The 12,510-nt window shown below is 39.5% G+C and overlaps 1 protein-coding gene across 1 annotated transcript in view; it reads right to left on the reverse strand.

Annotated features, from left to right (window-relative positions):
* The window catches only part of TPH2 (tryptophan hydroxylase 2), a 50,416-nt gene that overhangs the window by 17,895 nt on the left and 20,011 nt on the right, over nt 1-12,510 (reverse strand). The window contains exon 8 of the mRNA XM_071423414.1: nt 10,880-11,006. Within this exon, the coding sequence (XP_071279515.1) occupies nt 10,880-11,006 (127 nt within the window). The remainder of the gene's footprint in view (nt 1-10,879; nt 11,007-12,510) is intronic.

Raw genomic sequence — 12,510 nt, forward strand, 5'->3', positions numbered from 1 at the left:
TAACAGCAACACTGCATTTAAACTCAATGTTCTTTTAATCACATAAATGCCAAGGGACTCCCAAAAGCTTTTGTGATTCTTAATGCATTAACTCAACCTGCTTTGCAAAAAAGAAGCAAAAAAGATAGTAGGCATAAGCACAAAAGTGTAAGTTCTATTCATGTCAAGCTGACAGACAGATCAAAGAAGAAAAGTAGCTCAGGAAATTTTAAATATCTATTAATTTTGCTACTAAAAATATATCCAAATTGAAGATGTTTTTCACAGCCCCAAACAAAATCTTTTTCAAATATAGTTGAGCACTTTCTTGCAGAACTCTGATTTTCAGCAGTGAGGGCATATAAAATGAATCTATCATAACCACAGAGTAGTCAACTGAGTCACCACTGACTTACTTGCCATCAGTGTGTAAAAACAAAGCAAATCACATGAACATATATTCAGCAAGTTGGAAAAAATATACTGAGCAAATATCTGTGAGCAGAGAGGTTGTGGCTATTCACTGTACCAAAGTCAAAGTAATTTACAGTAATTTTTGGTCTGGAAGTGACTTACCAAATGTGAAGATCACTACAAAATTGTCACTAGTGATCAGATTCCCATGGATATGCAAAAATTCTGTGCTTTTATTGGTCCTAAATTAATTGTAGATATATAGTATATATCTGTATATAAGCTAATACGCTTATTCAAAGATGAAAAATTAATCCTATAAAGGTGTTTACATTTGAGAGATGTAAAATGTCTTGTTAAACGGTAATTTTAGCTACTTTTATGTAGTCAAACTATATAATTATTACAATTACAGCCCACTGATTCAAGGTAGGGAACAAAAATCTCTAGGGAAAAAAGAAGAGTAGTACACTTAACAGGGAAAAAAATCATAATCTGTGAGTACCTACTCTTTTGAGCATGTCTTCAAAAAGCACTGAGCTCAAACTGCTTTATCTAGTCCTATTAGTAGATGCCATCTTTGTGAATGTCTGTAAGGTAAAAAATATATAAAACTTACAGCTGACAACAAGGTTCTTCAGTCTAAACTAATGCTATGTCTGATGCAAAAGCAAATTAAGAGAATAAGACGGTGCAGGGGTTGTTGAAAGGTGCCTGAAAGGGCACCACCATGTTGAAATTCTGTTGACCTTTCACTGCAACAATTTCAGCCACAGCTGGAATCAAACCAAAACAACCAAAATTGACAGTCACGAGGCCCTTCTCTGGAACCTTGTCTTTGGCTTCAACAATGCATTCAGGTTTAGAGTACTTGCTTTAACTTTCAAAAATCATCCACAAATAAAGCAAAAACCTTTATGCAATAAGCTCAGAAGGCCTGCCAGCTCTAAAAAATAGCTAACAGAATTTGTTGCATGCTGTACCACACAAGTTTGGACAAAGGAAGAGACACAACTGCAAAATCATGTGTCCCGCAGAATCGATTCAATCCTCACAGAAACCCTGATTTCTAAATAAGATGTTTAGGAAAGTAAATGATAAAAATTAATTTTACAGCAGCAAATTCTACTTTCATTTGCATGTGTACAACTCTACATCTTCTAAGAGACAGTGCATGTGGAAATGAGGTTAGCATTTAGCTCACAGACCTAGCTTATTGAAAGCAATGGCAAACTTGCCCCCTGGCCCTCTGTAGCAGCAACATTGGACTTATAAATATAAAATTAAGCTATACTTGCAAAATTATTTTGGTAGATCACCCAAAAGTATCTCAATTAAAAATTTATGGGACCATATTCCATCCAGCACTTTGATGCCATTTGATAGAAAGGTGACGACAGGCATAAGAGCCGCTTCGGAAGTTGCAGCATTAAGGAATAAAGCCCTTGGCATAGTTACGGATGCCAGAAGTATTTTGTCTTACTTCCATACTTTAATCTGTGCATACAAAGAAAGCACTCAAACATGCTGGGTGATATAATTAGACTGAACACATGAGGTATGTCCAGTCCGGTGGTTGTGAACATTAAGTTGGCATCTGTTCAGCTCTGTACAGGTATGTAGTTTAAGACTCCTTCCATATGGTACTATTTGGGTTATGCATAATAGCTACATGTATGAATGTCCTTTTGGAAGCAAAATTACTTACTGAAATATCCCAGAAAATAAAAAAAAATTGTTTGAGGACATCAGTGAGGCAGCATCTGGAGTGCTGGGTCCAGTTTTGGGTTCCCAGCATAAGAGAGATGGAGTTCCTGGAGCAAGTTCAGCAAAGGCTATGAAGATAACTCAGGGGCTCAAGAGCATCTCTGTTATGAGGAGAGACTGAGGGAGCTGGGCCTGTTCAGCCTTGAAAGGAAATGGCTGAGATGGGACCTCATCAATGTCTGTCAGTATCTGAAGGCAGGGTGTCAAGAGGAGGTTTCCAGGCTCTTCTCAGTGGTGCCCAGCAATAGGAGAAGAGGCAATGGGCAGAAACTGATGCACAGGAATTTCCACCTGAATATGAGGAAGAACTTTACTGTGTGAGTAACCGTGCACAGAACCACATGGCCTAGAGAGGTCATGGAGTCTCCCTCCATGGGACACATTCAAAAACCATCTGGAACACAACTTTGTGAAATGTGATCCAGGATGACCCCTCTTGAGCAGGGAGGTTGGACCAGACGATCCATTGTGGTCCCTCCCAACCCAACACATTCTGTGATACTTTTGCTCTATGATTACACATAACTGTTTTGGTTTCTACCTGAGTGCAGAATCTCTTGGCTTCCTTCTCCTGATGGGGCCACTGACCCTTGAAATGAGGGTTGGGTATGCAGGGCAGCAGCCATGGTTGCACAGCACAATGCACGGGATGCACAGATCCCTGAGCTAAGGGAACCTGGAGCTGGCCCATCCCAACACCACTGTGGGTCCCAGCCAGGTAACCAGACAGCTGCATTCAGGGAGCTGCTCCCAAGAGAACCCTCCCTGCAATCACCAAAGCTATTTTTGCCCAGCACTCCTCAGCAGCTCTGGCTCAATGGAAAGCATGGGTAAAGCCACATGCCAATGCTGCACCCACAGCACAGACATTCCCTCAGTCCTAAGCATGACCTAGACATGGCTGAAAGGAGCTGCCACACGCTGAGCTCCTTTACTTCCCCATATACCTGTGTGCTGCTGCTAGAGGATGTCCATGTCTTGTACAAATGACTGAAATAATGTGTTACAGTGTGAACAATGCCTACACAGAGCCCAGAATTCTCGCTTTCCTTCTGCATAATGGTGAAAGCACAGGGACAGTCAGGAACAGCAGCAGCAATATATTCCAAACATTTCCTTTATTGCTCCTTTCCCCCCTGATATTTAAACCTTTATTCCTGTAACTTAAGATTGATTTGTTAGTAGTTGTTACCCAAAATGTTTGTCTTATTGTTGCTCACTGGAAGCTTATGCTGGATACTTCCTTTTTTCCTGGTTACATATGTTCTATAAAAGACACTTTATATCTTTTTGCTAATACATTATCAACTCTAGGTCAAAAGAGAAAACAAATATGCAAAAAATCTTATCAAAATTCATAGACTCCTTTCAACCATTCCTCAGCCTTTCTCAACTGGATCCAACACTGAATTGGAAGATGCTTGCCACATGCATGCACTCCTAAATTCCAGCATTTTTTCTAAGCTATTTTTCAGGCTCACTTTCATTACTACTGTAGCAGAGCAAATGTTCAGAGTGTGAGCTATTGAACTACTGGCAAAGATTACTATTGCAGAATCTGCAATTTCTTAATGAAAATGAAGTTGCTTCTGAAAATAAACAAATGTAATTAGCAAGCCAGTACTGTGTGAAATTTGCACCATTCTCTTGTTAACCTCTATGTCAAAATGTATTACTTGTGTGCATGAAAATTTGCATTTGCAGATCAGTAACCTCACAGATTATGATCAAACCACTTTTGGAAACAAAATGCTACAAGAAATAAAAGCAAACCCAGTCTCTGGCTGCAATTTGTTATTTTAATAGAGCCTTTATCTTTAGCGTTTCTAACTGCTTAGGGCTTGATCTTCATAAATCACATCCTGTCTAAAATGAACTATATTATTTCTACAGTAAAGTTTCTAATTTCTTCCCTGCTCCCAATTAAGTAAATTAGCTCTCTCTTGCATCTAGCTTCCTCATTACAGGGCTGGGCCCAAGGATACATATTTATTAGTACTTTACAGAACAACACTGTTTCTAGTTATTTGTGAGCACAAAACTTTGTCTTTCAGTGCAACATGAGATCCTTTCAAGAAAAAGGTTCCTGACTTGACGAACTGAGCATCCTTGTAACAACAAGTGAGCCCTCTTTCATCTTCTCAGCTTTGAGGGACTCAGTATAAAGCACGAGATGTTTCTTTCCAAGAGTAACACATCCTATGTTGACCTACCCCTTTCTGATCACATACTGGAGGGACTCATATCCTTGTACAGTGATGCAAGATGGATCCACTGAATCCTACTTTCCTTCTGCATCCAGCCTATTTCTTTCATCCCTAAGCAACAACTTGTGTCAGCTCTGCAACACCAGGTCCAGCCTTCCTATCATACAAAAGGTCCCCACTTCTACAGCAAGCACATCCAAAAGTGACTTGACTCCACAGTGCTACTCCTAATCAAAAAAAAACTCTAGTGACTGATGTATCCTTTCCCTTTTCCAGTTCCAGCTGGAAAGGATTCAGGGGAGGAATAACATCCTCGATAGCATGAGGAGTGACTAAACAAACAGTTGATTTCTTACCCAGGAAAAGAGAGAGCTAAGCAAGAAAATGTGTTCTGTAGTCATGATGGCATACAGAAAAGCTCCAGGGATGATTTGATCATTCTCTCTTCATATACAAAAAACCTAGTAGGAATCAGGTTAAAAGCAACAAAATGAGACAGCTCACCAGACAGTTCACCAGTAGAGCCATAGAGCTCATTGACAAAGTTACTGCAAATGGTACTGAAAATGTGTGTGTCCTCAAACATAAACAGCTGTCTCTGGACAGAAATCCTTTGAAGATAATTAGATACATAGAAGCCACATTTGTGAGAACAAGAGCTCTTCAAGTTCCTGATTGGTGAGAATCTTGGAAAACATAGGAAAATAATCAGATGTGCTCATCCTGTTCTTTTATCTCCCCTAAGCAGCTATTTATGATGGGCACAAGTCACCAGCCATGGCCCTTACCAGCACAGCAATTCCTACGGACACAAACCTGGAAACAGACTCTCCATACCCAGAAAAAAGGCCTTAGCAGACTGCCACAGATCCTGAAGAAAATATTGAGCATTAGCTCAATAAGTAAGTTCCATTCCAGTAATGGAAGTCTTCAATCTGGAGTACTAGTTTAAAGCTAGTTAAGTATCTCTGCTGATATTTTTCTTCTTGGGCCACAAATGTCTGACAGAGTGACTGTAAAAATGCACTCCAGGAGACCATTGCAGTACTCTAAAATATTAAATATTGATCCCTGGGATCTACAGTTGTTTTGTTTTTTTTCTCTTAGTCCTCTTTTGTGACATATGTACTATCTTCTCTGCTCACCTTTTTGATTATGCATAATGTAGGAAGGACTTCAATTCAGTGCTTCAGCTACTTTATTGAAAAGCATTGCTGAAACAAACCCTTAAAAGTGGAGACCATTACTTTGTATTAATCCCTTTAGAACATTTTTCAGAGCGAGCCCACAAATTATGGGACGGTTTTAGAGCAGCAGTCAGTGAGACCAGCAGCACCTCACCAAACAAAGTAATTCATTAATAAGTTATCCTTTACTCCTGATTCAAACACACCTGTGTGACTTTATAATGGTCAAGAAAGCCACAAAATTTCATCTGCTTCTGCTCCTTGTTAAAGTTTCAGGTTTCACACTTGGGTGATTTCCAAATGCATCTTCATACAGGTGGTTTTGCCTGGTTGAAGTCAGGAACAGAAACATTGTCCAGGCCACCTACTGATGAACAGTACAGATCATAGCATAATAGGACAATGTCTGTCTACATGTAATCTATCATACATGACTTCAGCTTTATTGTCCTAGCTTTTACCCTGGGAATTGATTCATCTCCCTTAAGTGACATGCAGCCCAAATCAGAGTAACTTTATATGTCTCCTGTAAGCACATCAAAATTTACTCAAGCAGTTTTAAGTTGTATTCAATCCCAGCCACTCTTCTGCTCCTTTATTCACTAAGTACAGGTATGGCTGGAAGTAACACTTTTGCAAGAAACTCCATTGTGCCATCACTGGATTTAAGGTACTCACTGTGCCCACTCTTGGCATCTGTCACACATACAGATATACATACAGGGCATGTGTGACAGAGACAGATACAAACTGGGATACAGAAAAAAGATTAAGCAAAGATTTGAATGTTAAATTTCAATATGCTCAGTGACTGCCATAGCTTCTGAGTTACTATACCAGGTTTCAGTTGGCCAATACATAACTATTTTTATATGTCAGAATAGGGGAACTGGTCACAGAATTACAATGAAGGTTAGTTCCCTATGAATCATTTCACAACTACAAATGAGAAACACACAGGTGGTCTTGATTTTTTAGATGTACAGTGGAAATGTTCGAAATCTCAAATTTTCCTCTCAGCTCCATTTGTTCATCCATGGTGGAAGACAGCAAGCCAGTTCACAAAATGTACTTTCAGCCTAGCAGTACTAAATAGCCCCTATGGGAAATCTAATCTCTTATTTGTGAAGACAAGAGGCTATTCTATCTAGTGAGACCACAAATGCTGAGTCTTCCCTAAGTTACCAAATGCTATTCAGCCTTTATCTGAAATGCTCCCATTTCTTCCATTCTGGTTATCTCCTCAGCAAACATAATGGAGAATTGTTCTGAATTATGTGTCAGATCTTCAGTGTGGGAAAAGGACTTGAATGATGTCAACAAGATCAGAAAATTCTGAGGGAAGACAGGCAGGTAAAGTCACAAGAATTACCACAACCCAGAGAGGTGGTTCTGTATGCTGTTTTTAAGCCAGTATATAATTTTAAAACAATTTTTTTTGTGATACATACACTGATAAATTAAATTTAGCTTTAAAAATGAACTGTTGTCCTCAGTCACCATCCATGCAAGGTAAAATTTTTAGATTCATAACAAGCCTGAAATACATTTACAAGATCTCATCACATAAAATTCCTTCAAATTTAAAAGCAATTTTTGTGGTTCTCCATGTAAAGGACAGGCAGAACTAAAGAAATGTCTTGATTTCTACTGTCCCATGCTGTTAAAATACAAGATCAAATATTATCAAGAAAGATGAAAAGGTGGAAGTTTTACAGTTCTAAAGAACTGAATGTTTAAATGTAACTTCCAGTGAGAAATGACTGGGAAAAAACTTAGTGCACCTAATTAGGCCCTAATGACCAAATTCTTAGGCGGAAAGATTTGGTGATGAACCACATGAAAAAGACACTCTGCTAACCCCTTTTCTGAACTGCCACCCACGGAATTTCACCTGCACAAGGACATCCTATACATACTGCATCTTGAAGGGGCAACCTGAGCTGTGTTGAAACAAATTAGCAGGAGTCAGGAGTGATTTCTGCCATCAGCAAGATAGGCAGGCTCCTGCTTAGCAACTTGCAGCTTTACAAAGACACCTCCCAAGTCCACAAATTACAAGTTAACACTGAAATGTAAATCTAGATGCATTTTTTTGGTATAATTTTCCTGAAAAAAATCTTATGTTATGTGCTGTTAAATGTTGTAAATGATATACTATATAAATTAGTTGAAACACCTCATGTCAAGTCCTTTCTACAGTTTATGGTTTGATAGGTAAGCAGAAAAGACAGCCTTTTTTATTTCTGTACTATGTGAAAATAGAAAGACCAGACATGCTGAAAAATCAGCTCAAAAGTAGTTTTAGAAAATCAATCAGAACAGGACAAGATATGAATAACAATGATGATAATAATTAGAACCAAGACATGTATGGCCAATATTGTATTTCCTCAACCAGGAACTGCATCATACCACACCCCATGAAAAGAAGTGGCTGGTGTAAATATTTTGCTTTGTTTCAGTAACATAATCTCCATCGCCTTTTTTTGCCTGTGTCTTTCCTCTTTCTTACTCTCCTAAAGGATTGTAAATGAAAATGGAATCTCTCAACAAACCGCTACAAAGACAGTCTTTCAGCTCTTTCAGTATTCCACTCTCATGACAAAGCAGAAACAATTCCTTTATTCTTTCCCACATCTGACTACAAGACCCCAAGAGGATGAAGGGGACTTGCATACTGCCTTTTTAGCTCTCTTCCCCTGCAGCCACTCTTCTCCCTCCAGCTGGCCAGCACCAGGGCCCCTGCAATGCTCTCCCATTTAATTCCTACCCTCGATGGGGCTGCACAGACATGACTAATTGTAATTTACAAAACACTTTTAGTCTGCCCAGGCACCAGGCTCCAGCTTGCTCTACATCCAGTGTGTCAGCCCTGCAGGGACAAAAACATCAGACATTTCCTTTGCAGCTCATGGCAGGGCACAAAGAGCAGATCTATCAAAGCTGATACACAGTGTCTTTTTGAGAGCAGAATGGAGCAAAAGATTATGAAATCACCTGTAATAATTCTTCTCTTTCTGGTCTGAATTCCTAAGAGGTGTTTTCCTCTCTTCCTAATGCAATTGTTCTCCCTGTAATGGCTGAGCACTTAATGTCACTATCTTTTGAAACAGGTCAGGCTAATGGCAAGCTTGCTTTGGGCATATTGATTCAAGCTCATTAATATGCATACTCTCTCTCCATTCGTTTCTCTATTTACTTTGAAGTTGCCTCTCTGGAACCTGCAATGCTTTTCTGTGTTAAGACTCTTGGCTGGCATTTCTCAGCTTGCTGTGTCTGGTTTTGACCTAGGATGGAAATGCGACTGAATGCTGCAAAAGTTAGTCAATGGCACCTCAGGTGACATTTGGTGCCCAGCTGAATGAATTTCTTGGCCTCCTCACCCTCACCACTGAGAGGTATTCTTTCTACCAGCTCTCAAGTTGGCTGTTTACATCGCACATTTTAGGGCAAGTAACATCTCCATATTTGTCAAGCATCTGCCCCAGGGGAGCACATTGTGCTCCTACAAAAAAAAACACTGCCAAACTCATTCTAAATGTTTCTTCCACCTGAAAGAGCTATTTCCAGCATGGGGGGAGAAATCAGCTTTGACTCAGATATCAGATTCTCAGTGTGATAAGGGAAAGTGATTCAGCTGTCTTCTTTTATTTTTTGCTTTATGATTCAGGAGCAGCTCATTGTTCAGATGACACAGTCAGTCATAACTGGGAACTTCTGTGAGGGGGAGGAGTACAAGCATTTATATAATATTCAGAGGCCACTTTATATTAATATCTCTACCCAAACAGGCCAGTACCAACATTTTCCACTGCAACGGGCCCATGTCATCGGAGGTTATTTTGGGCTGAAATATTTGGGCATACCACTTTCCTCAAAATACTTACAGGGACAGCCAGTTAGGTAGCTTCTCCTGAGACTGCATGTTATGGCAAGGTGGGTCAGTTTCCTACTAAGTCCCACCCAAGTACATGTGGAAATATGCACTCAGCTTCCATGATTCCTCCATACAAACAACAGAGTCTTCTCCACAGACATCCATTAGAAAAACAAGGAACACACACAGAATCATATGAGAGGAGTTGGCCACGATCAAGACACAGAGCCTGTCTAACTAAGGACTGAACACAGTTTGATTATATTTAGTGGCTTCTTCTGGAAGGACCGAGAAGATTCAAATCAAACAGGATTCAAATCAAACTAAGGGGTACAAACACCTTTTTTAGCAGATAGGACTGCAAGCCACTGCTAAGACTGCACACCAAAACTTCTGCAGTTTAATTGGACCTAATTTGACTCCATTTCCAACAATTCTTTCCAAGCCTTTAAATCCCCACTGTACTTGTGTAGAAGAGCAGCAGTATGCTGCAAGATTTTAAAGTAACCAATTCCCTTGCTCGATCTCACAGAATTTTTCAGAAGATAAAATGTTGAAATGTGGGGCATTATAAATATGGAGGTTTTAATCCAATGTCATTCTTTAAATTACTTGCCACATTCATTTTAACAGGAACCACCAAAGGAAATATACAGTAAGTCAAAACAACTGAACAAAGCAAGTGGTAAAGACCAGTGGTCACTAATCCATGTCACAATGCAAAGAGTTGCATCCCAGTTACTGGAATATGGCAATAGAGCAGGGCTGACAGGTGCTCAGGGGCAGAGAGTCATGACAGCTTGACAGGGTTCCTCTCACAAAGGTCATGAAGGCACCAGTCTCAGCAGCACCTAACAGCTTTAACACACAGACAGCTCACACTGTCTGCTGGCTTGTGGCTCATTTGATGCAAAAGAGAATCCATCTCCCAGCTCCTGGCTGAGGCACTTGGTCTTGATCTAGATCTACTGCTGCACAACCTTGGCTCAGTAACTACATATTCTCCAAGGGGAGCAGCAGGCAAGGATGCAATGTCATCTTAAAATCCATCACACACTGGAATACAATTAAGAGCTGCAAAACTGAACAGTGAGTAAAGAAATATCAGTGCCAAGAGCCAAAGTGGCCACCTGTGGAGGAGCTAACAGTCTAGAGATCAGAGCACACATCAAAATGTTTTACATTTTGGTTTTTTTCCAAGTTTATCTTTCTTACTCATTTCCAGCACCTTAAAGCAGAAAAAAACTATTGAAACAGATTACTTAGTGTGATCAGCTTTGGTCTTCTTAAAAACAGTGGAAAAACACCTAAAGATCTGTGATTGTCAAACCACAGTCATCTGGAACCTGAAAATGTAGTCAGCTCTAATATGACAATGCAAATCAGTTCATCAGCTAAAAAGGAGGAGAGATGAGAGAGCATGGCACAAAAAGATTTTGACTCACAGTGGCTAATTTCTGAACATCTTCATCAGATGCTCCCAGTGAAGCAAGTCCTATCTCTTGTGAAAACTGTGCAAATTTGGGATCAGCAAGTAGAGGCACATGTCCCAAGAGTTCATGGCATGTATCCCTAAGGGAATGGAAATGAAAAGAGAGTCATTACAGAAATTAATACCATAATAATTCCATAATTAATTTAACATAAGGCATTTTACAGGGGTCTGACTCCTACCTTACAATGAAACATGGTTTCTACAGTGTAGTTCTTCCCTGTGTATGCAGTTTCTATGTGTAGGTAGAAACATACACATTTGCTTCTGTTACTAGATTATACATCATTTAACCCCAGATGTTCCATGATTTCCTCATCATTTCCAGATTGAGTGGAAGAGCCTGATCACTACAATCTTTCAGACTGGGTGACATGAAGACTGAAGCACGCACAGGAAAGCCAGCTGTCCCACTAGTACAGTTTTCAGCTTTTCTGTCCACATAAATCAAAATCCAACACATTCCCTCTTCCTTTTGTCCATTCTTCTTTCTCCAATTGGGTAGCACTCCACATCAAACATTTTGCCACTTGCCCCCAGAAATATGGGGGAGTATTTACAAAGGTTTCTGTGTGCCTAATTTCTCATTTAATCATGAAATCCTACTGCAATTACTGGGTACTTTTGTTATGCAGTCTACTCTTCAGCAAGCAGATTTCAGAAAAAGCAGAGAATCCAAGTCATTTCAAAAAGAACAGCTGTTCACATCTGTAAGTGCATTGTTAGTCATGACAAAGTGCAGACATAAGTGTACAAAAAACTGCTAACGGAAGTGCACATGCATCATCTACAAAAGCTTTCAAACAATTTTGAAAGTTTTGCTGCATTTGTTCACAGGAAATAATGGACTTGGTAGTAAAGTTCACTTTAAAAATCCAATCTGACATTTCCTTTGCTTTTGTCTCTTTCAAGACATACCTCTTTTTTTCTTTTTTTTTTTTATCCTAAGCTGTAAACAAATGCTTTAAAGGCAGGGAGAAAACATCAAGTTTTCTGCCTTCTACCCAAAATCATCCAATTTGTCTTTTATAAACTATTTTTGTTTGAAAAGTCACAGAATATGACATTTCAGATAAATCATGAACAGAAAAACAACCCTCTATATAATTTAAAGTCTTCTTACTCAGTATTGTCACCAAGAAGTCTGAACCGATAATGTGTAGGTGGATAGTAGAAAATAGAAGTTGGTAGTTTGCATCACTTGACTGGATAACCATCAGAGCTAATTAATTAATTCTTTAATTAATTCCATTCCAATCACAACAATTTTTTTTTCTCCTACAAGATTTAGCCCACTAACAATGCAAAGGACAGCTGGGAAATGTAGTCTGCAGTCTGACAGACACACCACTTCCCAGCACCAAGCAATTCACCGAGGAACCTGATTTCTCCAACCATCAACTTCCAACATAAAAATGGGTCACAAAGCCCATTCTGTGGAAGCCCAACACACCAGTTCTTACTTCCACCAAGCAGGCTGACACTAATTGCTGAGCATCTGTGCTACACTCCACCAGTTCAGCTATATTTAGCTTTGTATCAGTAGTTCAAGCAGAAGCAAACAATGAAGCTGGCTCCAAGTTC

The sequence above is a fragment of the Agelaius tricolor genome, unplaced genomic scaffold, assembly GCF_023055355.1.
Source record: "Agelaius tricolor isolate 1412-34295 unplaced genomic scaffold, bAgeTri1.0.p SCAF_3, whole genome shotgun sequence".
Lineage (NCBI taxonomy): Eukaryota > Metazoa > Chordata > Aves > Passeriformes > Icteridae > Agelaius > Agelaius tricolor.